Source organism: Ochotona princeps, chromosome 8, assembly GCF_030435755.1.
Source record: "Ochotona princeps isolate mOchPri1 chromosome 8, mOchPri1.hap1, whole genome shotgun sequence".
Classification (NCBI taxonomy): Eukaryota; Metazoa; Chordata; class Mammalia; order Lagomorpha; family Ochotonidae; genus Ochotona; species Ochotona princeps.
Window position 1 is genome coordinate 52,654,503 of NC_080839.1, and position 27,006 is coordinate 52,681,508.

Genomic DNA, 27,006 nt, shown 5'->3' on the forward strand with positions numbered 1-27,006 from the left:
ACTCTCAGTGAAAAATTGGTCAAGTTGAATATGGTTGTGTGGGTTTGTCCCACAACACTCTACGTTGTATATGCTTAAAATTTATTAAAAGAAGTACTTTCTCAATTAAATTAAGTTATAATATATTTGAGATTCATACATGCTGGAAATATAAAACAGGAAGGAAAAACTACTTTTAATTAAACAGAAATAAAAATGAGAAATTATGGTAGTGACATTTTGTTCAAGATATACTTAATAAACTGAAAGATAACCAAAAGTTTCATAATATAATTGATTTTAGGTTAGGTTAGTTAGAATTGTTCAAAGTTGGCAAAAATGAGTTTATTTCCATAGAAGATACTACTAGTAAATAGAATATATAGAAATGAAAACAATTTATTTTCAAATAAGCAAATGCTATCTATATTAGTTTGTGTACGGAGAAAGTGGATGACTTACATTGTGTGCGATGAAAGGCTCCCCGGTCATTGAAGAGGGCTGTTAATGATGCAATAGCAGGTTACTCATGATGTACCATGTAGATCGCATGTTAAATAAACACAGAAATGATAAAGGAAACATTGAAGTTTGCTATCATGATATTTTGATATTGAATGGAAGATAGAGACCAAAATTGAGTTCATAATCCAATTTTATGTATAACCAACCTGAGATCTTGGAAACCAAAGTGATTTCCCTAAAATTACACCTATCTTTAATAGGTAGTAAATTTATTTATTCACAGTCTCCAATGAAACATGAAAACACTTCTTATTTCAAATTTGTTGTCAAAAACCATGTCTTGAACATTACAAAGTTAGTGGCTGTAAGATTCAATGTCATTCATATATTGAGTAAGGATGGTGAAAACACTAACAAATTTAAAACTGTCACAGAAAACCAACATTATTTTCTTTTGGAAAGAGGAACTCAATTGGGATTTAATTAAAACAGACAGTGTTCAGAAGGGAGTAGCAAGACAGACCATATGAAGTTATTTATGTGAATGTCAAATTGAAAGACATACTATATGACCTTTAATTAAGGAAAGAATTGTCTAAAGGGAACACAAAGGCAGCAAATCTTTATTTTTGTACTAGAATCATAAAAGCAGACAATCCAGCCGCTGATGTTTTGAACTTAGAGCAGTGAAGGAAGCAAGTTTAACTTTCCTATCCTCCCGCCTGTAAGTTAGCACCCCTTCCTGCGGCATCATTTTTGTCTCTTCCACCCTCCTCCATCAGGAGCACCACAATCAATGCTGATCTGTCTTTGGGGATAGTACCTTACCCGAGGGGCGAATCCTTTCACTCTTAGTTCCTTTAGAAAAGGATTGTGTTTGCATCATTGCTCCTAATATACTCTTAGCTCTCTGTATATAGACAGTGTTGTCAATATAAGCAGCTCGGGGTTAATAACGGAGTCTTTGGACAGGTGGAAACTGATGCTTGAAACACCCTCCTGGGAGGTCAGCTATTTTCCCAACGGACTTGAAAAGCACTGTTCTCTGACCAGTTTAGCCTCCAGCCAGCCTTGGGGAATCGTTCTAGTCCTTTCTACAGAGGCTTTAATTAATTACCCCCTAGTGTGCACCAGGTGGGATTTCACTCTCAAATTAATCCACCTTGAAAGACTTCTCTTCCTTTCTTTGCACATTTTGTTTTTAGATCACCTGTTCCTACAAGACACCTGATTAATCTCAATATCTAGGCACATTTATATTTCATGTCTTGCCATTTATAATGTGTTAATGATGTCAAGTAATCACATACAGCTTTGCAGATACATGACACATAAGAATGAGGGAATTAGCAGCATCTATTGGAAATATAGAGTCTCAGGCACGATTTCTAGCATCTGTGGTGCTGGGAGGAGAAAAAAAAGAGAACACATTCAACCAGCCAACATGAATTATTAGATATTATTATATGCACAGCATGGACCTAGGTTCTGCCAAGCGCAAGAAACTACAGAACCATATTTCCTGTCATTACAGAAACCTTTCTACTTATTGCAGTGCCTAATTTTCTCAGTAATACTGAAAGAAGCAAAAAAGTTATAAGCATCCCCAAGTTGCAAGAGAAGCAAGAGTCAGAGTGGTCACACGTTTCCTAGTAATGAGGTATGGAAAAGCGGGAATCTACAAATGCTTTTGACTCTTTGGGTATGTGACAGGAAGCTGGCTGTATTATTGGATATAAAAGCCAAAGGAAGCTGTAAACCATTCGCTAGTGACAGTCTCCAGTAGAACCCCACTGATGCACTTGCCCTAAGGCAGCCTCCCAAAGGTGTACCATCCAGCAAATTTTTATTGAAAAGCCTCCATTCTGGTAAGTGAATTCTACTTGTTCACATTTCTCCTTATTGCCTGCCCTAGCCAGGGCAGAGTCACAGATAATTGACTTAGTAACTTATATGTTATTTCAAACCTAATATCTCACTTGTCTTAGTCTGTTCTGGGATACCTTAACAAACTACCTATATGAGATAACTTATAAAGAACAGGTATTTATTGTGTCACACTGCTGGAAGCTGGGCCATCCAAGAGCAAGGTACCAGCGACTACAGAGGGCCTTCTTGTTGTGCCCTTACCAAGCAAGATGAAGGACAAAGGACAAACCTACTCCCCTAAGTTCTTAGCAGCATGAATTTGTTCATGAGGGCACATGCTGATGTTCTAAACACCTCTCCTCAGGTCCCACCAACCAGTTCTATTGCTTTGAGGGTGAAGTTTCCAACATAGGAATGTTGATGAATAAGCACCAACCACTGCCTCCGTTTGATAACAAGTATGCCATAATGCATTACTCTGAAACAAAATTTCCTATATATTATAAGAAAGAGGGCCAGATATTCTCAGATTACTATAACCTATTTCAAAGGCAGTGGCACAGCAAAGGGGAGTGGCAGAGGAAGCAGCAAAGTCAAAGCTGTGAAAAATAAGGGGATGCATTGTCCGTAGATAATTTAAACATGATAATAGAACCAACTAAGGCTCCATCTGTGCTTTATTGTGGCCATTTATCACCTCAGTGATGAAATACTCTGCATGCCAGCTAGAGAAAATTGCCAGCTTCCCATCCTACCTTGGTATGCCAGTGAGTTTTCAAAAGGAATCCTTCCCCCTAGAATACCTACAACCTTATAGAAATCATATGTGTTTCAGTGGAAACCATCCACAATTATTCCCTTAAAATGAAAACTCAGTTAAAAAAACCTCTTGGACTGGGAAGTAATGGATTCCGCCAAGAATTCAACCAATGAGAAAAATAGCTGTATTCTTCTCTTTCTCCAGTTGTGAACAGTTGTTCTTCAGAGACCTTCTTCAGGCCATTTCAATCATCTTGTCACTAGTTTCTTTATTTCTGGCCATGCCCTCTTTAACACCTCTTAGATCACACACTCCTGATATCGTTTCATAAACCATATATATGGCTATACCATTGTTGTCTTCAAAATCTTTTAGAGTCTATTCTACCTATAAAATTCTAGACGTTTATAGAAAGTTCCCGATTCATACTTTTTAACCTTTGCAGAACTTAGTTCATGGTTCAGAATGCACTAGTAACTCAGCATTTGCTGCCTGGTTTAAAAATTAAGCCAGTAAATTTGCAAGATTGCATAAATAAGTTTCCCATAATAATTGGGTTTGTTCCATTAATTTACATCATGTATTTGATATTTATTGATTGATTATATTTATCTATTATAGGTATTTTGGCGATGTTGAGTAGTTTTTTTTAACAAACCTCGGCCCTTCTTTGAGCAACTTCTATTTTCAGAGGCTGTTTGAGAAGAGACAAGAGGGAAAAAAATAAAGGACTTCTTTAAAGATCCATAGTATGCATAATTCATGCATATTTTTGACTGCAAGTCTGACATCATCCATTTCAAAAAATAGTAGTATATGGATTATAACTAGTTTTAACAGATAAACCTTTAGGTAGAGTTGAAAGTAAGGATATAGAAGACCCTGCCCAAAAGAAGATTGATAGAACAGAATGGAATTCAAATAAAGAATGTTGTAAAGTAAGAAGTTCACTATTATTTACCTTCATATCTGCAAATTCACAACAGGTACTTTTTGAATAATACCTATTTGTCCATGACTAATTCATGTATGTGAATGAGTGTGTAAGTTTGTGTAAGACCATGAATGAGTGTGCTGTCAGTATATGTGGGCATATAAACATGCTGTGCAGGTGTAATTTCAGAAACTGCAGAAATAAGGCAATGCAGAGAAAAAAATCTTGGGATTGTCATGAAGTTGTACATACTGGATTCCCACCAGCCTTAACAAAGATTTTTGTTTGTTTGTTTTAGAGCAAGAGGTTTATCCATTTGAGCTCAGTCACATGAAGTTGGCAATCCAGGTGCTATTCTTTTAAATAAAGCCAAAGGGGAATTCAAATTCCTAACAACTCTGGTTTAGAAGGGACATGGTACCTTTCTGCTTATCACCTGGGAATCGCCTGTCTTCGTGACACAGTTCTCGGCATCTGATGAGAATATGCTCCTGAATGCAAGGTGCATAGTCATGTGACCATGTTTCTGCTGCTAACTTGATGAAGTGTGACAGCTTTGAGTTGGGCAGAGAAGAAACACATTATCAATCAAAACAGAGTGTTCCATCATTTCATATGCATTAGTTCTTAAAGAGACAGCACTGTCAACAGAAAAATCTTAAGTTCAGTCAAGTGTTCAAACCAGGCCAACTTAAATGAGCATGCATTTGCTCCTAATACACTGTTCCATTTTCCACGCTTTATTGTTTTCACAATTATATTTCCAAATGATGTCGTATCATGTGGTGTATAGTTTGTTTGTTGCATGCTTTTTCATGACAGAGGAGTCCCAGGAGAATAGGGACTTTTATTAACGTTTTTGCTGTTGAATTTCTGGTATCCATACAATGCCTAGTTCAAAGGAGGGCCTCATAAATATCTGTTGAAATAACACATGAAGGCATGAATGAAGAATTGAATTAATTTGACTGTCGTACTTTGTTTTTATGTGTTCTTCACGGTTTTTTTTTCCTTAATGAGAGTTGCGTGGTGACTAAATGTAATCAACTCAGTTTCCTTGATTACTGCAAAATGATAAATAAAAACACAAGTACAATAGTCATAAAATGCATATCTAATGAGTCTCTGTAGGCAGGAAATAAAAGATTCTCTGGCATGTCCACAAATGGGGCCCAATGAGAAACTTCTAGGTGATTCCTGAGATGACTGACCAAAGGTTGGTTGACCAGCTCAGACCCGGGGCTGGGTCAGATTGCCATCTCTCTGTGGTTCAGCTTTCTGCAGTGTCACAGACAATCTGTCTGTCATCGCAGAGCAGGTGGCCAGGCAGGACCGTGGTGTGGATATAGTGACTATGTCAGTTGCTAACCAGGTCCTGCACTGCCGCTACAAGGAGATGAATGCTATTAAGTTGCAATTAGCACTGGATAGGTGCCAAAAAGTTTACTTTACCCTGTAAGCTGAATTCATTTTCTTCTCACATCAACCAGTTCCCTTACAGGGGACAAAATGTGTTTTATTAGTTGATTGACCATACACCAGACATTGCTTTAAATGCTGGAAATGGGTGTTGTACAAGACAGAGTTTCTGTCATCAAGGGAATATTTTTCTTGACCATATCTTCAAACTAGTTCATGTATCTTCGAAAGATGAGTTGCATTAACTGATTCTGCCTTTGAGAAACTCAAAAGGGCTCTAAGACAATGAAGAATTCTCTTAAATTTCCAAGAAAGGTACTTGTTTTTGTATTTTATGAAATTCTAACATTCAATGGAGCAGCAGAATAGAAACCATATTTCTCTGGATGAAAAAAGACTTTAGCATATTTCTTTACCAGTATTAGCTATTTTACCATAGGTTTGTGGTTTTCAGTTCTGCTAGACCCTTAGAACTCCTAAGAGAACTTAAAAACAAAACTAAACAAACAAAATTAACTAGCAAGCAAAAACCAGTGTGCAAACCTGACTTCTAATCAATAGGAATTGGATGCCCTAGAGTAAACTTCAACATCATTTAAAAAAAACAATCCAGGTACTACATACATACATACATGCATACATACACCAGCATTGGGCAAACCACTGTTACTTTATATTCCAGTTTCTAAAATAAGAATTACCAAAGCTCCTCTAACAAGTTGGTCTTTCTTCTAGAAAAGTTAAATTGCAAAGGGCAAAGCATTGTAATGTTTGCACAAAAACCTTTTACTTTGATGCACACCCTTAGAAATGTTAAAACCAACCCATTGATGGTTGACTGCTACATGTGATGCTTTAAAATCAAGGGAAAAGAGAATGATGCAGTTTCTGAACTTGCTCATGACTACAAAGTATTTTAAAGACAAGAGCAGGTGGTTCCATTCTTTTCAGACAGTGCTACTGTTGGCACAATCAGTGTCTTTATAATCAGAGATGAGGACATCCGTAAATCCAGTCTGTTTCCCCCATTGGTATCTGTTAGGACTATCTTCAAGGGCTGTTGCCTAGATGTTACAGTTGTTACTAAAACACCCAGAAGATTCTAATCAGTGACCAGCAATTGAAGATGCAGGGAGGCAGCCATACATCATCAATGGAACCTCAGAAAAGGGATTTATTGAAAAGGCTGAAGTACAACCTCTCAGGGAGAGTGCTTCAAAACTGGACTGGGAAGGATACGTGTGTTACAGAGGACCCCAGGGGTCCTTCTAGAGCCCCAACTGATGGAGAGTCCTTGAATCAGCACTGAGGAAAGTTTGTGCCAACTCGGTGAGGAAGTTTATGTCCAATAGATGAAGTACCCTGTTAATAAAATGAATGTGGCAACCAAATTTTAGCTGCAGGATTTATTTGAAAAGACTCTTCTGAGATTTTATTTCTAGAATATAATAGAAGATCAGGTCGATACCCAAACATAAAAGAAAAACTGTGAACAAGCAGAAACTCAATGCCCTCGCATTAAGCATGCATTGCTACCTAAACTTTTATAGACTCCTAGCATGTACCAGCAGCTGCTTTTGCTGCAAAGACAGAAAGTACCTCCCAATGTGTATATGTCTATTTTCCTGGATTAGTCATTGCAACATAGTTAATACCAATAGCCTGAGTGGGGAGAACTTCATCATATGGGATTTTTTTTTGTTTGTGTGGATATACATTTTCTGAATTTTAATAATAACAGCATAATTTACTGAGTGATGACTCTGGGAAGTGTGCTAAGCACATCCTAAACATTTCATCCCTACCTTAATTCTGAAGATTTTATGACCCAAGGTTTCCAGAAAGTTACTAAGATTCAATAGGTTTAGACACCTCCTCCAAAGTCACACAGCCTCAGCTGAGAGTCCAGCCCAGATATTCCAACTCCCAAGTCTTGGATTTTAACTAATCTGCTCTGTTTTTTTTTTTCTTATTTCTAACCCACTAATCTAGCACATGGTTTTGCCTTTGGGATACCCTTGGTGAAATTGTGCAATATGAATTATGTTATTTACTTTAATGTAACAAAGGGCACACATGGAAAAGGAAAGTGTCTGGATTTTGCACAAGCCCAAAGCTTGAATATAGGTTGCTAAAAGGGAGAATTACAGGTCTCTGATGTCCCTAGACTGTGACTTATTTATTTTCAACTCAGAGGAAGTAGGTAACCCCACTGCCACAAGGGAAGAGGGTTATAAGTATGAATCTTCTGATGAGGGAATTTTCTTCCACCCTGGTGATGCGCCTCCAGATGCAGTGCTTCCTGCTGTGTGGGGTACAACAGTCAAACCAAAACAGGGAAGTAAAAGTTTAACTGCAGCAACAGGACCCTAGAGAAGGAAGTAGACCACTTAGAAGCAAACAAATTCCCATCACCATCCCTGCATCCCAGGACCCTGGGTCCAGTCTGCAGCAGAGAAAATGTATAGGTAAGCAGGCAGTGCTGTATCTGAGGTTCCCAGGATGGGAGAATATCTAATGCTAAATGCTGCTGCCCAGACTGAGGGTGTGTGTTTAACACTCTTGCCCTGTGTAGAAATCAGCATGAGGCTGATACTGGGAAAAAGCAGGTAGTTGTGTGGAACAGGAAAACAGATGGAGGATGACTAGGCCTGTATTAACACATGATGGAAACAAGTGTGCTGATCTCTGACCTGTATAAATCAAGATGCAAAGAAGAAACTGCAGCAAACCTTAGAGATGTCTTTGTAGAGTGCCCCTAATGGTTCTATCATATTCCTTTGATTCCTTAACCAAAGAAGACTAGAAGCAAGGGATGCAAAGAAATCGTGTTATTAGAATGTAAATCACCACCTTTCATACATGTTCTATCTGTTCTTTTCAATGCCACGACCTGGGGGTGGGCGTTTAACACAGTAGTCCTGTTGCCATTTGGAATGCTCACATCCCATGCCAGAGAGCCTGGGTTGTGTCCCCGCTTCTCTACTTCCTATCCAGCTCCCTGTTAACAGGTACCTTGGAAAGCAGCAGGTGGTGGCTCAAGTATTTGCACCCCACCCTGCCTCCTGCTGCACCTGAATTGAATGACTGGCTCCTGGCTTCTGCCTGGCCTAGCTCAGCTGCTGCAGGCCTCTGAGGAAGGAACCAGCAGATGGGAGATTTCTTTTAGTCTATTTCTCCATCCCTCTTTGTCTCTTGGCTTTTCGAAGAAGATGAAAAACAAAGCTGCAGCTTTCAATAGATTGACTATTTCTTCACTTGGAGCTGTAGTCCTCCAACCCCATCCACAGCCTTCTGCTGGGGATGTAGCCTTTGATAATTCCTGCCATAAAAATGCAGTCGTGTATGGCATTTAGTAGGAAGCGAAAGGTTTGATTTGCCTTGGGGCACTGGAACCATTATAAAGATGCCATTAATGAGATGAAAGGCAAGGGAAAGCAGGAGCTCAAATTGAAGAAAATCAAGAAAGAGTGCCCGGTCACCAGGCACTCAGAAGACCATTTAATGTCGATGTGGTTTTTTTTTTTTTTTCTGAGGTTCCAAATTAACCTAAATAACAGTCAAACTCAGAAGAGACAGAGAGCCAAGATGTCCCCTTAATGCCTTCTTTCTCAGCAGCTGACAAGATGGACTTTGGGTGTTGCTGCGACACAGACATTTGAAGAGCAAGACTGTCACAGACATGTTAGCACTTTTGAGAAAATCTGAGCTTGCACAAAGTGGTTCATAAAACAGCAATAGCAGCCTCCACCCTTTTCACAAAATCTATTCTGCCGAGATGCAGTCCACTCACATTTCCATTAGTTCTGTCTTGCCTCCCATTTGTTTAGGTGTGTCTTGTTCCCTGTGAGTGGAGTTTTCAATTACAGTCTCATCTCGGTGTCACTTGGAAGGCACCAGCCCCCTTTTCCTCCAGGCCTCTTTCATGGAACAGGAGCCAAGTATCTGTCATCCTCTCTGGAAGCCAGGACTCAGAGTGATTTTTGGCTGGGGACATTCTTGAACAGAGAGGGTGCCCTTCTGCGTCTCCCCACGAGCCATTCTGTTCACACCCACCAGTCAGTGCGGTGTAACAAAAAGTTGGTGTGGAGCATAGCTTCCAAGACATTTTAACTCACAGGCAAGGAAGCAAAATGTTCTTAAGGAAGAAAATTTCTGCAAATTTAGAAGAAGAATTTCCCCCTTCCAAACCAAGCCTCCATGACAAACAGATGCAAGCAATAGCCCCTTGCTAATGAAACTGTGTGGTTCTCATCTAGACAGCATCAATTTCACTTGTAAACTCGCCTGCAATCCTGATTCCAGGCCCAAGAAACTGCAATCCGCAGGTGATTGGTATCTACATTCTTGCTTAAGGAATATATGGGTTGCAGGTGTGGGCTTCTTTCAGCCTCTAACCTGGGCAAACTAACAGCAAATTCCCGACCCGGGGTCCCCACCCCCACCACAGGTTCCGAATTAATCAGTTTAGGGTGTGGCTTAACTATGGGGATGTTTAAAAGCTGCTTCACCTGAGCCCCGGTGTGTCCGGCAAGGTTGGGCGCTGTTGGGGTGAGGGCCACCTCTCCCAGTCTTTCATCTCCTTGGTGCTGAAGCAAGCTGCGGGAATCCTTGGAGCCCAGTCTCTCTTCCTAAGGCCTGGCTGAGGGCTGCACTGTGAGTACCATGGGAGCGAGCCATGATGGAGCTCAGCTTCCTGCCTGCCAGTCCCCCTGCTGTTCAGGCCTTTTACCCTTCAGGGGGAAGTTCCTGGTGCCCTACCCAGCGGGAAGCCAGAGCAGGGGCCACTGTCTACTGTTGGTTTAAACATGCCAGCCTGCAGCCCCAGTCTGCATTCCCAGATTTGCCTGAGGAGTAGCCAGGCTTGGGAGCTGTGAACTCCACGGTGGGTCCAGCCTTCCACCTTGCCAAGTCATTAAGGATTTGTAAGGATGAATGAGCTGTCAAGAGAGCAAGGGCCTGCTGCAATGCTCCTTTTTATTAATTATGGGAAAGTGATGTATTGGCAATGGCATTACTTGCACTCTTGGAAAGGGCAATGAATGGTTCGTCGATTGCTGCATTAGGTCTTTCCCAGCTCAACCTTAACGTTCGGCTTTTACTCCTCTCTCTAGTTTAGCCGCTGCAAGGCTTTCACACTGAACCGCCTCGTGCTCTTTAATCCCAGGTGGGCTTCCACGCTTCGTAGAAGTTACCCAACCGGGCGGGAGATTCCTTCCCAGTCCTTGGCTTGGGGACCCACCTCTCCCTTCCCATATCCATGTTTGCTGGTGTCAGCGCCAAGAAGCGAACGGGTACCCGTGCATGTCTGACACGTAGGAGAACATGTAGGATAACGATAAAGAATAAAATCCCTAAGGTAGCCCCGGCCTCGTTGGCTAGAACAAAGCTTTCATTCTCACAGAAGTGCGCAGAAAGCGGAGGAAGGACTTTGCAGGGTAACCAATTCAGGGGTGAGACACGGGCAGGCAAGGTGGGATCTGGGTCCTGCCTGGGGACGAGCCAAAGCCGGCTCCACAGTAAAGTTGCCGCGCCTGGGTGTGCGCGTTGTCCCCGGCGGGCTGCGGGGTCCCCACCCCCCGGGAGAGCGCTTAGCGCGTGGCCAGAGCGCAGCGCTGGAGGGCTTCAAACCGTGCGGGTGAGAAAACCCCAACAATCCTCGCCCTCCGTGGCAAGGCACTAAGAAGGCCTTCCCACCCGCCGGGGGTGGGGAGGGGGGGCGGCTGCACAAACACGCCGCCGTCCACGCCGTGGTCTCCCGGAGCGCGGGGAGTCGGAGGGCGGTGGCAGCGGCGGGGCCGAGCGCGCGGGCGAGGCTGCGGGCGGCGGGCGGGCGGGCGGGCGGGTGTGCGCGGGAGGAGGGAGCGAGGGAGCGCGCGCGCCGCCCGGGCCCCGGCCCTCCCAGCCTCCCCGGCCTCCGCGCCTGCCTCCCCGCCCGCGCGCACCGCTGCCCGCCGCCGCCGCCGCCACCGCCGCTGCTGCTGCCGCTGCTGCTGCTGCTCGCGCCGGCGCTGCACGGCAATCGGCCCGCCGCCGCCTGCTTTGTGCTTCCCGCAGAAGATGGGAGCGACCTCTTCCTGGTCGGCAGCTATTTAAAAGGAAGGGAGTGCGCCTTATTTCTTCCTAGCGTGGAGGAACAAGGGAGGGAAGAGCCCATTCACTCCCCCCACCCACCCACCCAAGCCAGGTAGGAGCTGGAGATGGGCTGGCAGAGAGATGTGGGGAGATAGCGCCAACTATTTCCCTCTCTGCTGCTCATAAGGCTACACTTGCCTGTGATCTGACCAGAGACCGGCTTCGGAATTTGTGTGTGTGTGTGTGTGTGTGTGTGTGTGTGTGTGTGTGTGTGTGGCGCGCCTGCCCATTTTCTGGGGTCGACTCTCCTGGGAGTGAAATTGCTCGGGCTGGTGTGTCCGTGGGGTGAGGACGCCAGCCTGTCAGTGCGGACTGCCCGAGAAGATGCTGCGCCCTGCACAGCGCTTCACTCCGAGGATTCGGGGCGCCCTGATCTGAGTCTGTCCGGCATGTCGCGCTGCGGGGGATCCAGGCGTCCCCACCCACCACCGGCACTGCTTTCCCGGTAATCTCGGGGGTCTTCCCCAAGGCCACACTCGCGAGCCGGCTAGGGGCTGAGTGCTCCTCGTACCACACTGCAGGGAGCAGGGAGGTGTGGCCAGGGCCAAGGGGGGCGAGACCAGGAAGAAACGGAGGGGAGTGGGCTTGGGGTCTCCCCACCCCGGCTCTGGGCTCGGTGCCAGGTCGTGCGCTGGAGATCCACGCACACAGGCTTCTTTCCCCGAGGGATTCGAAGGGAACTTGGCCGCTGCATTAGCTGCCCCTGGAGCTTTGGCTGGCTCGTGGGGGAAATGTGTGTGCTGAGATGTGAGGATCTCCTCCCTGGCTCCTCCTTAATGAAGAAGAGGGAGGGAGGGAGGTCTCGGAGCTGGACACTCGGCTAAAGCGCCCAAATCCGCCCAGGTGGGTCTGCTAATAATACAATACATAGGTGTAGCCCTGGTTTCTTTGCCCACCCGCCACCCCCACCCATTGGCATTCTCTTGCGCTTTGATGAATGGCTTAGGGTGGCGATTTGTACTCCCCATTCCTAGGTGACAGCGGTTGGGTTGAGAGCTGGGGTGATCAAATTTAAACAAAGAATTTTTTTTTTTTTTTTTTTTTTTTTGCAGACAGCCATGTGCGTGTTGTCTGCAGTCGCCTGAAAGAAAGTCGTGCTTGGCACTAGGTAGGGGCTTCACCCCGCTTAGCCGGGCTCCCTGGAAGGCGCTCTCTTCACCTCCCCTCCTGCTTCCTAGTCAGCCACTAGTGGTTGTGAAAGATAACAATACAAACTTTGTCCTGCTGGAGGTGGAAAGACTAAAAAGAGAGAAAGGATGTCAGTGGGAGGTGTAGTGGAAGAAGCCTTTTTAAAAGATGACAGATGCGGGAAAGGCAGGACAGACCTCCGAGCAAGGAGCCCTCCGAGTAGGTGAAAATTGCTGATCAGACCTGCTTGAGGGCATTGTTTCAGAGTCTTCAGCTAGGAGCCATTGACCTTCTGTGGTCCACAGCCTGTGTGAAGATTTCCCAGGGGAACTAGCAGGAGGAAATCCTGAAAGTATGTCTCCCCTGCAACACACACACACACACACACACACACACACACACACACACACACACACACTCTTTCTCTCTCGAATTATTCGCATAGTAAGTCAGGGAAGAAGGCAGGGAAACGAATCTAGATGTTTCATTCACTTCAGAGAAAACAAAACCAAAAGGGGGGCTGGCACTTGTAGGTTCCTCTTTCAAATCCTGTGTTCCTTGGGTGTAGCTCTGCAGGTTTGCCAAACTGGGAGGTCACAGTTTTGTGGGAAGCAGGAGGAAGACAGGAAGGAAGAGCTAGCTCCATCTTTGGGGCCTTGTAAGCAGATGGGGGAGGCTTGAAGGACTCCATGTGGACCTAAATGCCCACTTTCTGTAAGAGATCCTTAGTTCCCTCCCCCCCTAAAAAAATGGTTGTGTTTTATTTAAAATGGAATGATTAATTCCTAGGGGGAAAAAAGGCAAGTAAAAAGACTGAACCGAGGTAACTCGTTATCCACTGCTGAGCTGTGAAAGGCTTGCAAAGGATGTACCAGTGTGACAATGAGCCTTAACTCACTCCATCTGGAGAGCTTAGCCGAGTTGGGGGAAAGTGAACTCAAAGAACATGCTGTGTTTTCTTTGTCTATATCTGTTTTCATGCTTATCGTATGGCTTCCCCTGTGAGTTCGACTTAGTATTCAGAAATAGATTCTTTGACCGTAAAGAGAAAGAAAGGAACCCAGCCAGGACATGCTTCAACTCTAAATAAAATTATTAAAGGATGGTGAGGGCTAGTGAACAATGCCCACAGGACTGTTTGCAGGAATTACACTAATTGCTTTTTAAAGTTATTATGCTTTGAAAAACAAAACACAAGCAAAAAAAAAAAAAAAAACCCTCAAGGATGTATTCCAGAAAGTGCTTCAGCACTGGTTAACAAGCTATGTCTAATGTCCTTTTCTTAAAAAATCAAAAATAGACTTATATTGCAATGCAAACACGTGGGTTCTTTTCCTTGGTACTTAATCTGCTGTTTTAACAAAACAAAAGCACTACCAATTCCATGAAGTAGAATTCCCACTTGAAAAGCAAGCTGAGGTACTCGGTTCGCTCACAGACATGGCTGTCTCAGAGTCTCCCCAAGTGAAAATTTTAAGATCTGATTTTCACATTGCGATTGGAGGATGAGTGCTTTCTCTGTGGTACAGGGAGAGTAGTGTGTAAGTAGGAAGTAGCCTGCTATACCAGCCAACGAGTAGAAATGAAATTTGGGAGAAAATGCGGTAGATGTGATTGCATAGTTCGTCATGATTACCAGTGTATTGCTTTCAATTAAAATGTGACTTTATGCTTGATGAGAACTCAGGAATCGATACGTTCTTCTGTCTGCTTTCTTGTATGCTTCTTGTGCATTTTCGTTTTTGCAGTAGGAATAAATGTCTTGTTTTACAGGGACACCCTCTGCCATGCGTACCTTGCAGTTAGACCCTCCATCATAACCCCCTACCTTGTCCTAGGACCCTTCATCATGACCCCTGGCAGATACTCTCCCATCGGACCAAATTCTACTGCTCCCTCTTGTGGCAAGTGTTTTCATCGTTCACTTGATTCCAGGATCCAATCTGACATCAGTCAGAGCTTCATTAGTGATCTATCATTTCAGTTCTAAGTCTCAGTAGCAGATGAGTCTAACCAGGCCAGTAGGTTGCTGAATTGGCTTTTTCCACTTGTCTCTTGGAACAAAGGGATTCCTGTTCCCTGGAGACAGATGTGAGACTTAGTGGAAGTCAATGTCATGTGTTTTCTGACCTGTGGGAATGGATTAGAATCTGGGAATGTGAGCTTTCCACGTCTGCCTTTGAGGTTTCTGATTGGGGCTCAGAACTAGTCTAATGGGACCTCATTAGAAACAGGAGGAGGATTTTCCTGAAATCTTTGTCACCACTGTGTGTGTGTGTGTGTGTGTGTGTGTGTGTGTGTGTGTGTGTGCACGTGCGCGCATGCGCCCTGCATCTTTATTCTCCTGCCTCTCACACATTCATAGCACAACGTTTTACACAACTTAATCAGTTTTCAGTAGTATTCACCAAATAGCCCATTTTCTAAACTAGACTCCTAGGGTACAGCTTTGCTTGTAGGCTTTGTTTTCCAACAGGAACAGTTAAGATGCATGAGACTCTGGGCCTCATTTTAGTGTGTTGACTCAAGTTTGAGGAAAGCAATTGCTCAGAGATCTTGCTGCCTCCAGTATTTTCTATAGATTGTCCCTTCACAGGAAGCTATCAAGTTCTAAATGTTTTATGTCTTTGGTGGTCGTTATCTTTTCATCTGATCAGCCAAATGTATAAGAAGATGGTCACACATTAACAGAACTGTTTCCACTGTCTGACACCTTCTAACAGACTTCAGAACATAAGTGGAGGAAGAAAGGCACTGACCAACAGCTAAAACAGTGTTTTCGTAGTCAAGATGGGTAACATAGCCAATAAAGTAATTTGAGGATGAGCAAAACTTTGTTCTATCCATCTGCCGACAAAGTATGTAAAATTATCACTGTTCGAGCCATTCATTTAAATAGCGATTTTATTTAAATCTGGCAGACTGCTAATGAAATGCATTGGTGTTACCTGGGAAAGAGCTACATTTACTTAAAAGCCTCTGTCGTATGTTCGTCTTTAAATTTGAATTGATTTGTCCAATAAACTGGAAGATGGGCTGTCTTGAGGGCTCAGAACATAGGAAGAAACAGAGGAAGTAGAAGGGATGGAAACCAGGCTACGGTCCAGCCTGTGCCCTTGTGTGGCTCTTCTGATGGGGGAAGTGAAAGGGGAGTCGAGGGAGTCGAGCGCCTGGTAATGAGGATGTTGCTGAGGGGTGGAATGACCAGACGAGGGGTGGACATCCACTCTGAATGTTTACTTTTGGCAAAAATGCAACAAAGTGATTTTTTTTAAAATGGAGCTTTTGTACGACTAAGAAATGGGTAAGATATTTCCCCTAGAATGGAAAGTTCCAAAAAGATATAAGGTAGATTCTACTGTATCTTTATGTAACATTCATCCCAGTAAACTAAAGTGCTAGTGTAATGTCAGTTTGTACAAGTCGTTTTTGTACATGTGATAGTTCTATGAAAATAAGTGCAAATACTACTCAGTCTTAGTTTTCTGAAGGAGTGACCAGGTTGAAGATACCATTGTGTGGGAAATCAGAAATGATTTCCTGCTTGAATTTGAGAGGAAGTTCAACAGATAAAGTGATGATTCAGCAAATTGTATCAACTAAATCAGATAGTTAGCACTGACTGTGTAGGCATTTTGGACTATGCAGTTGGTAGAAAAGTTGATTGACTTCTCTTGAGTGCTGATTTTTGTGCTTGCTATTTTTTTTCCTCCTTCAATGCTCGTGAATGGCCTGGAAGAAAACAGCAGTGTTAGAGTTAAAAGCATGGACTATGGCTCAATTAAATAAGTTGTTCAAGAGTTGATGCGGGATGGTTCTTCAGTTGGGCTTTCAAAATCCCTGTCATTTGTATGGCATTCTGTCTTCTGGGGGATGGCATCATGTGTTGCATCTGTACTTGAACTCCAGGCTCAAATGTGATGGAGTACCTCACTATAGCCTGGCAAAGAAAAAGGGCTGTTGGTGTTGAAAAGTAGAAAACCTTGGGCCTGGCTTCCCGGAAGAGGCCATACTTTAACATTCAGAGTAAAAAGGATTTCAGAAGCCTAGTCACCTCAAACAAGTAAACCAGCTCTAAGTAATTTATGATGAGGGCAACCCTAGACCAATCTTAACAGCTGTTTTCAGGCTTGTTAGTTGTGTTCTCGGTCCAAGTCTACCTACCGGTAGCAAACTACAAGGACAGATCTGTGACAGATGGCCTAAGCTATTCTACAAACAAAGTTTACACTTACAACCCAAATTTAGGATGCACTTCTAGAACACCTTAAAGGAGAAAGGCTGTCAAAATCAGAAGTAAGGCAAGGGGCCGGCCACCTGCCAGTCTGCTTTCTCAAATTTATCAATCAGGATTTCTGTACCCTTGCAGGTATCTTTTCTTAACTTGTTTAGCATCAAGTCATTCCGTTTCCTCCCTTAAACATCTCCAGCTTCTTCCATGTCTTTGCTTTCCTGATAAAGCCTTGGACCCAGGGCCACATGTCATCTGTTTTACTCCACGTATAGCACCTAGTCCTAGCGGTGAGTTCAGAGACTCGGACACTTCCACGCCAAGGCCCCTCCTTCCAATATAGACTCTGAGAGCCCTGGCTCTGAGTGGCATCGGGATTTAGAAAAGCACTCATTAACTGTCTCAAAACTCAAGTCCCATCTTCCAAAATCTTTCAGTCATTGGGGGGTGTGAACCTCCTAGAGCTGACGTTTGTGAGCTGGCTTTGTGCATTGATGGCTCTTTCCTTTGATTCCTGTCTGTCTTCCCTTGAAATGAAGCTGCTGATTGGCTATTTTTTTAAGAGCTTCTTTGTATCTGTGTTTTTTTTTTTAATATCTTAGTTGGTACTGGGAGACATCAGATATCGTGCTGTTCTGTAATTTTTTTATAAGACCGCTCTATACAATTGGGTCACTTTATGAGAGTACAATTGCGGGATCTAGACTTTGTGCTGAAGAAAATTCACCAAGGACACATAACCCTTGTTTTCACTCTGAAAGTTTAAGATGCCACCAGAAATGTTGCCTGTTACCTTCTGGCTTCAGGAACCCTTCTAAGACTAGCCCATATTCCCCAGGGTGAAAGAGAACAAGGGTGTTGGCTCTACCTTGAGGCTATTAACTAAGGACAGGAAGGATCTAGCATACTTGGAATAAAGGTCTCCAAAGCCATCAGTCATGATAGTTATATGAAATCAACAATGGTATATTTAACATTGTTGAGCATGATATTTTTTACGTGTTAATTTTTTTCATGTTTTAGATGGAGATAGTAATGAAAAACCTTATGGGATTTGGGTGGTGAATAATAAACTAACACTAAGCAAAACATTTGGAACAGGTTTTGACACATGAATGCTCAGTGAGACTGACTCATCATCTGAGATGAGTAGTGGGGTGTGCGGGCTGGAGGGTGGAGAGATACCCTTCACTGCCTGAGAGCCTTTACAGGATAAATGGTTACTTGGTGGGTAAGAAAACCAAGTGTGGGTAAAGGAAGTAAAGCATACAGTTCCAAATACTAAAGGTTAGAAAATTTTATAAGGGGTGTTCTAGTAAATAGGTCAGCTTTACAGAGCATAGGATCTGTCAGAATAAAAGTAACTGCACACAAAACATACCTGCCTGGGCAGGGCTATGTTCCATAAGAAACTATTTTTTTTTTCAAGAATTATGAATGTGACGTTTATTTCTCCTGCCACAAAATATTTCTCATTTTTTTCCAGTCATTTAAAATTGTAAACCTTTTTGTGGGGTACACAGTATACAGGCTGAGTTTGGCTCATGGGCCATAGTTTTATAACTCCGGACACTCTGTAGACTGAGAGGCGCAGATCCAACATCAGAGAACTTGGAGAATTGGTGCAAGTGTGAACAGCCCTGGCCTAGCACACTTTTGTGCCTAGTTCTGTCATTTCTATGTTTCTCTTTTTCCTTATTGGGATGCAGAGTTGGAATATTGCTGAGGGCCTTCCTCGCAATAATAGAGGAGAATTTGACATCTGAAATGGATCATGATGGAAAGATGAAATCATGAAAGAGTAAATCTGGTGTCTTTTGGTTAATCCTCACTGTGTAGCTCAGCTTACTGTCAGAAACACACTTGGGAAGGTAGACAGGTGCTGTGTTGTGGATGATCTTAAAGGCTCAAGTAAGGGGTTGGAGGAACCTTGCAGAAGATCAGCAGAATCCCCCAGTTGCAGATGAGGGAAAGTAAGTCATTCTAGAACACCCGTCTGAGTGGTAGAGGCTGAGAGCACAAATTTTCTCCTGGCCCTGGACCAGAGAGCCTTTCCTTCACCATATTGTGCCCTGGTGTGAGTAGCCTGCAATGGATAGAAGCTATGGAGCTCTGACTTGCATGGATTATAGGAAGCTGTTGCAATGTCTTCTATACTTGATCTACTCCAGCAGGTGGAAGAAGCTGGATCTTGCCAGAGTCAACCTAAGGCCGCCTCCTGCAGCAATCTGAATTTCTGCTCAGTGTTTGCTTCCACTTCAGCTCAGGTGTTCAGCAGTGCCTGCCCTGCGCCTTAAACAGGCTTGTCCTCTACTGAAGACCCTCACAGGACTACGTGTTTCCTTCCTGGAGTTGACCAAGTTAATAATCATGGTTTTTGGGTAATCATTTAAACAGTATCAGGACACATTGCCCGAGATAGAACAGACCTCTGAAATACTATGATTGAATGATCTCTTACCAGTTACTGATATGAAAATGATCCTTGCCTAAACAAAGCCTTAGTGGGCAAAATGATCTTTACTTGCTAATTAATTGATGGCCAGCCCTTCTTCAGTGACTTTTTTCTCTACTCTCAATGGCTTGTCTCAGCATGTCCTCTCTGACATACCCATTGCATCTTTCACAAGATATCATCTATCCCAAAATGTAAGATAGCAATCTTGGCATGGTAATAACATTAACAATGTAACACTCCAATCAATGATTAAGTAATTCCCTGTGTATGAATATATAGATGCATGGCTTACAGATGATAACATTTACAAGATGTATTATCCTTCTAGAGAAATTGTTTCGTAAGTCGTATTCAGGGATTTGCATGAAAACTTTGTTTTCCCATAAGTCACTGAAACTCATTTGCATAAACAGGATTTGACAAGTTCGTTTCCATGTTGACATGAGTTTTAAAATGCATTGATTCTGTGTGAATGCAGTTGAATTCAAGCCATGTCATGGAACCTATTGTCAGGAACTCTAGGCATTTGTAGCATTCCATGTTGATAACTGCACAGTTAGCTAAGACCCTTTATCAATTTGAACTTGTGAGGATATTTCTTTTTATGTCCTGCTTCTGTTCATCCTAAGGGCATTTAATTCCTTCAAGGACTGTGATTTGAGACTATGCCGGAAAATGTAAGAGCCTTGTAAACCTCAGATTGCTAGGACTCTGTCTCCTGAAAAACTATCTACTGGCAGATGAAACTTAATGACTCAGGGAAAGAGCTGATGAAATTTGCCAGCTTCTGCTCATATAACCAACATTTTCCTTCTTAATTTTTTTAAGACAAGAGGACCTGCTTGCTTCTACCACACAGCTTGAAATTGAATTTTCTATTACACATCTCCAGTTCCAAGAGGCAGACTAGAAAGCAAAAAGAGTAATTGCAGAGAGTGTCCTTGAGCTGAAGTGACAAGGGGGTGTAGACACATCCCATAAGGAGTCCACAGCATAAAGGGCACTGCTTTCCTTACCGCCTACTGCCTTCAGTTCAGAGTCTGTTTCTGTGTGTGTTCTACCTCTATTTAGGGCTGGTGTGTGAACACTGACTGGTTCTTTAGACTTCCGTTTATCCTGAGGCTTGGGTCGTGTTATTGTAGTACCCTGGCAATCCTTGCCTGTTTCTACTTAGAGATGGCAGAGCTAATCTACAGCGAAACTATGAAATAATACCCCACAATTACAGTGCTCTTAGCTCCTCATATGGAGTCCCAGTGATCATCCACTAGCAGCCATTTTCCTTTGATTGCCAGTCTCCTACTTCTCAGATACTAAGGGACTTCATTTTTTGCTCCTACCTAGATGGAAAAGAAATGTTACTTCACACCCATATTAATACCAGAACAAACGCTATTGTGTGATTTTTTTTTTTTAAGGCGCTACCTTTCAACAACTCTTGTTTAAGGATTCTGCCTCCAGGTTTGTTCCTATACCCTGTGCCCTTTGGGCCAGTTCTACTCTTTGCTTGGTCTTTCCCTTATGTTTTTGTCCTTCTTGCCAGGGGTTTTTAAATGACGCTGTCATCACTACCTCCATGGGACTCGCCTGGAATGCTTCTTAAAATTTAAAATCAGAACTTTCCATTTAGGCCTATACATCCAAAAATGAATGTTCATTTTAACCAGTTAACAGGTCAGCCTTTTTTTAACACTTATTTTTTAATTGGAAAGGCAGATCATATTTACATTGAGGAGAGACAGATTTTCCATCCACTGGTTCACTCCTCAAATGGCTGTAATGGGCAGCGCTGAGCCAATCTGGATCCAGGTGCCTCTTCCAGGTCTTCCACGTGAATGCAGGATCTCAAGGCTTTGAGCCATCCTCTACTGCTTTCGCAGGCTATAAGCCGAGAGCTGGATGAGAAGTGGAGCAGCCAATATATGAATGGGTGTCCATATGGGATCCCAGCACTTGTAAGGCAAGAATTTAGTGATTGAGCTGTTGTGCTGGCCCCTGGGTCATTCTCTGAAGTTAGGGAAGCATTGCTTCAGGTCCTCATTTATAGAATTACTTCCTTCTAGAATATCCTCTCTGTCCAGATTGTGGTGTTTTTGATTTTGTCTGCCTTTAGTGGTCATTTCCACAACTCACAGGGAGACTAAATTCATGAAGTGTTGGCACTGTGTATAAATTACCTTTGTAATCCACTACAGGATCTATGATAAGCATTTGTGTATAAAAGCTACACAGTACCTATCTGAATATGAAGGGTCCATCACCTCCAGAACAAGTAGTATGCAAATTTCACTAAGGATGTGTATGTGTAAATTTCTTAAGACTAAATGTTAGTGGAGTACTGCAATTTTAAGTAGAAAATCTTTGGTACCCTTAAATATAGACACATGCATATACCCTCATTCTTTTTGAGTATGTTACTTTGAAAGATCAAAGAAAGGCTACATCTTCCCTTCAGGATTAATGATAAATAGTTGCCTAAAATAAGTATCAGTGTCTGCCAGGAGGCTTCTTAAAAATTCCGAGTCCCATGTAGGTGCCTACAAACAGGAACTTGTTACAGTTGACAACTCTTGGTGTGAGGACCACACACTGAGTAGTCTGAGGTTTCTCGATCCCCAATTGTTAACCTAACATTAACTAGGGCACTGAATAGTCCATTTGAGTGTGCAGTGTCGCTATTCAAATGCCAGGAAAGCTTCCCCTCTGTGATTCTCCAGGAAAGGAGTTCTATCTTCCAGTAAAGAGACTCAGTTCTTGACCCTGGTGCTGCTCCAATAGAGGGAGAGCGTGTAGGGAGATACATCTTACTCATCTTAGAAACACAATGTCTGGCACACATGAGTCACTAAGACAAGCTTTTCAGATAAAACCATGAATGAACGTGTTCTTACGTTTCTTTGGGTTGCTTAGTAGTCTAAAGGTTTTATCTTGATTCCAGAATAGAAAAATTGTACATTGAGATTCTTGAAAGAATGTTGTCATGTAAGGATATCAGCATCTTTGTGGTGACAACTTGCCATGTTTTTCTTCCCAATTCCCATCTATCTCCCGTTTCCTACCTGTGTGAGTTTTTGCTAGGATCACTTTCTCTATGTTTCCCTCCTAGCTCGATGGGAAAACCTGAGTTTATGGCATGACTTTGGAAAGATTTCAGATCTCTTGGCACACCGGGCTGGGTCAGACTGCAACACCTTCTGGTGTTCTGGAGGACCAGGGCAGATCTCAAATTTCAGTAGTGATCCTCCACATGGATCATCTTCCCCTTGCTCTGTAATGCATTTGAATAATTACAGAACTCTCACTTTGGGGGTGGAGATGCATGAGACAAGCGTGGAATATACATACAAGGGTGTTGATAAGCACATATTTAGACAGGGAGGAGATGCTATAGGGGAGACTGCCTACAGTAAGTACCCAAACTGTGTCTCGTTGGGTCCAAAGTACAATGGTGTTAACTTACGTGGTGAAAACAAATGAAAAGATACTGAAATGATGGAAACCATTATGGGATGATGCAAAGCGCCCACATTAAAATTCAAATTCTGTTGCTGAATTTTGTATGACTTCAATGAACTTACCCTGTTGAACCTTTTATCATTTAAAAAAGTAAGAATGATAGTACTTTGTTGCAATAGTTTCAGAAAGGTCACAGTGTACCCCAAAACAGTTTAACACAGCACTTGTGACAAGCCCAATTCTCAGTGATTTTAGTCAGTTTTTCTAACATTACTGAGTGGGGCCTTCAACCCTGTCTGTGACCTTGGCATTGTGAATTCCTGTACAATACTAATTGATTTCACATGGAGTCCAGGAATATTAGACAATGTTCGCTCAAAATCTTCAGTGCTTTTCAATGAAAAGATCCTCTTCATTTTCCTTCCTCTTAGTCATATTTTTATATTAGCATGCAGAGTTCATTCTTAAATCCTTGATGTTCTTTGTGTTTTATAAGACTTCTGTGGTGGAGGTGATTTTGAGTTGCATGTGACTAGGTGTCTTCTAATGGTGTGGAAAGGAGGGGGAAGTAAAAGGCCCTTGAGGAAGTCTAAAATGTTAGCATCCTCTTAACAGAGAAAATAAGCTAGCCAGATCTGTTGTAGGAAAGCCCAAAGCCAAGTACCAGGGAGACTCTCACAGCCTCAGATCCTTTTCTTTGTGCAGATCAATTTTTCCATCTTGATTTCTTGCCCTGAGCCTGAATTAGATGTTTCCTCTCCTCCAACTAACACTGACATTGGCTTTTTTTGGTCTTACCCTAGCCTCTGTGCATTTTAGGGTGTGTGCGTTTCACCCACCCAGCACTTTTACAATGCAAATGTTTAGACCCAGTTCTTGCATTCTGATTCATTAGCGAAAATCTGGCAAATCAGCCCATGATTCCATAATTATTGTATTCCTTAAATAAGTGTGTGCTATTCATTTTCTATGTACCAGGATCTAATCTAGGAGCTAGATGCATGTTCTTGTAGAGTTCTCACCTACTGTATGGAGAAAGATGTGAAATAGAACCATTGATAAATAAGAGAATATAAAAGCGTTATACAGAAAAATACAGCAGGAAAAAAGGACCAACAATTACATGTCATGATTTTTCAACTTCCTCATTGTCTGAAATCTTAAATTCATCTGAGTTTTGGCTGTGTTGCCTGAACCTTACCTCAGTTGCTTGTTTTGCTAAATAATGTTGATGGGTGTTTTCTGAGAAGGGTCAGGATTCTGACTGTAGTTTTGCAAGATGAGATAGAAGAACATGAATGCCCCATGATCTCTCATTTCCTCTGCAGACCTTCCCAATTTATCCAGTAGCAGAGAGGAAATTCTCTCTTGGGTGAAAGCGTTCTGGTAATGTTTTCACTGTGAGAGCTGAATGCTTAGTTGAAATGTAGGCTTGTGTAATAGTTTGGGAGCCAGGCCAGTGATTTGTACCCTAGACAGGCTAGTCACATGAGAAAAATCTTTACCCTTACGCATCATCTATTTGTCTAAAAACATTTGGAACTGCTTGCTTCAGTTCTGGACAAAGGTTTGTAGTTGCTTCAATGTTGCCTTAGAAACAGATGAATTGCTTAGCTTTGAGGATTTCAGTCGGCAAGAATTACATAGAAGGGAATTCCAGATCCTGATGGAGGCTAGTCAGGGAGTTCCTTGGAATAACCCCAGCTACCAATCAAAAGAACGTGGTTAGGCCTTCCAATACACTGGGCTGCTAGGAATGCCAGCGTATTCCTTTTCTCTGAATCAGGCCCTCCTTGATAGTCAAAGAAGTTACAGCTTCCAGCGAACATTTGGCTCTCTGCTTCATAACCATGCTTTAGATCTTTTGCTGTGAAGGCTCTTTTCATTCTTTACAGTTTGTGTAGGTCTCTAGTCCTGGTGGCTGTGTCTTCTTCCTTCAATACAGGTGGCTGGATTACTCAAAGCTGGATATCTTTCGCCACTAGTTTTGAATGACTTTCAAGTCTGTAATAAGAAATGTTGCTGGATTTGTCTTCAAATAATGAGCAGAAGCTGGCATCCAGAAAAACTAAAATTTTGCCAACGATTCATTTGAAGGATGTAACGGATATTCAGCAAGCACTGTAGAGTTTAGTGTAAAGAATTGATCTGAATCCACCATAAAAATTCGGCCTATTCCTTGATCTAGAATTTTGTAGATCAAGGCAGAATTTAAGGCAGGTAGGCAGGCAGCAAACCAATATATCCATAGTCTCTAACTTTTTTCTTTCTTTTGATAGAAAAGTATAGTAGAGATAAAATGAAAAGAGGTTATGAGAACTGCATGAGTTGGATGATGAGGAAAAGTTTCTGGAAGCAGGAAACAAAATGATAATGGAGGTTGGATGTTGTGGAAAAATAGTTAAGGTGCTTTTTGGCATGCCTGTGTCCCATATCGGCGCTTGTAGCCAAATTTCTGTGAATGTACACCCCTGGGATGCAACAAATGATGAGTTAAAGACTTGGACCTCTGCTGTCCACATGGGAGACCCAGATGGATTTTGACCCCTGGCTTTGGCCTGACCCAACCCCAGGTGCTCTGATCATTTGGGGAGTGAACTAGTGGCTGGAAGACCTCCCTATCCTGTATCTGAGCTGTCCTATATTTCAAACAAATTTAAAAACTTAAGCAATAAAAACAAAAGAATGAAGGAATTCACATTTGGATAGCAACCATACCACAGTCTCAAACACTGGATTTGAAGTTAGTTTAATGAAGAACCTGAAGTCCAAGGGAAGTCTTCCCAGATTGCTTCATTGCCAACTAGCTACACATTTCTGTGTGTTTCTTTTTTAATTCATTTTTATTGGGAAGGCAGAGTTTCAGAGAGGAGAGTTTGAGATCTTCCATTGACTGGTTCACTCCTCAAATGAACTGAGCCAATCCAAAGCCAAGAGCTTCTTTCAGGTCTCCCAAAAGAGTACAGGAGCCCAAGGACTTGAACCATCCTCTACTGATTTCTGACACCATTAGCAGGGAGCTGGATCAGAAGTGGAGCTGCCAGGGTTTGAACCAGCACCAGTAGGGGATGGTGGTGCTAAAGGCTGAGGCCTCGCCTGCCCTACCACCATGTCAACCTCTACATCTTTGATTGTATCCACTGATTTCATAAATTGTAATGCTGTCATCTTTTAAATATAATTGTGATGCTTTCATTTAGCTTCAGAAATCTCTTCCTTTTTCTGTGTCATGGATTATCTGCCCCACTTTATACATCTGGCATCTTTTGGTTGAAAACATATGTGGTTTGGCAGGGATGACGGGTTGTACTTTTTCTTTTCTGTCTTGATAGTAGATAAGAAGTTACCAGCCCATTGCTAGTCCAGAGATGAGGGGAGGGTGGCTGTCTCCAGGAACATGCCAGCCCACATGTTGTAGCACAGATGTTATGCTTACCTATTTGAGTGTCTAACTCATAATTTAAAACCCATGGTGTTGGAAAACCTCATGTAGCCTTATTAAACAGGCTTTCATAATCCTATATGGAAGCCTTGGCGCTTTTCAATAAGTTAGTTGAGACCATTAGTTCTTAGAGATTACTTCAAACATTATCAGGATGATATAATACTGAGTTAATTGTATCCGTCTTAGAAACATTCCCAATTTGAGCTTTGTCCAGAAGTTCATAATCTGACTTTCACCAAGTTCTTATGTCGAAGTCTGTTATCCCACATCTAGATCGAGGCAGTGCCTTCTGTGTAGGCTTATTGCTAGAGTGCTGTGCATCGTACAACCTAATTGTGCTCTAATAGAAACAGCACTAGGAGCAGTGTAATGCAATAATGCTTGTTATTCTAAATATTAGCTTCATTGATACATGTAAAGAATTATGAGGCATCAGTGAGTGTTTAACAATGGACTTGGTTAGCACTAGGCCAGACAATTGACTGATTTGCTGTTGTCCTATTTTGAAAATTTCCTCTACGAAGGAAACAAGGGGGCCCAGCACAGTAGCCCGGTGGCTAAAGTCCTCACCTTGCACGTGCTGGGATCACATAGGGGCACCAGTTCGTGTCCCAGCAGCCCCGCTTCCCATTCCAGCTCCCTGCCTGTAGCCTGGGAAAGCCGTCGAGAATGGCCCAAAGCCTTGGGATTCTGCACCTGCATGGGAGACCTGGAAGAAGCTCCTGGC

The 27,006-nt window shown here is 42.7% G+C and overlaps 1 protein-coding gene across 5 annotated transcripts in view; it reads left to right on the forward strand.

The window, feature by feature from the left end:
* Window positions 1–27,006, forward strand: part of SLC8A1 (solute carrier family 8 member A1) — a 332,786-nt gene that overhangs the window by 42,761 nt on the left and 263,019 nt on the right. For 3 of the 5 annotated variants that reach the window (XM_036497680.2, XM_036497681.2, XM_058668027.1), the window contains exon 2: window positions 1,979–2,104. The exons of the other annotated variants lie outside the window; for them this stretch is intronic. In XM_036497680.2, the coding sequence (XP_036353573.2) occupies window positions 2,100–2,104 (5 nt within the window). In that variant the 5' untranslated portion in view covers window positions 1,979–2,099. The remainder of the gene's footprint in view (window positions 1–1,978; window positions 2,105–27,006) is intronic. 5 annotated transcript variants of the gene reach the window in all.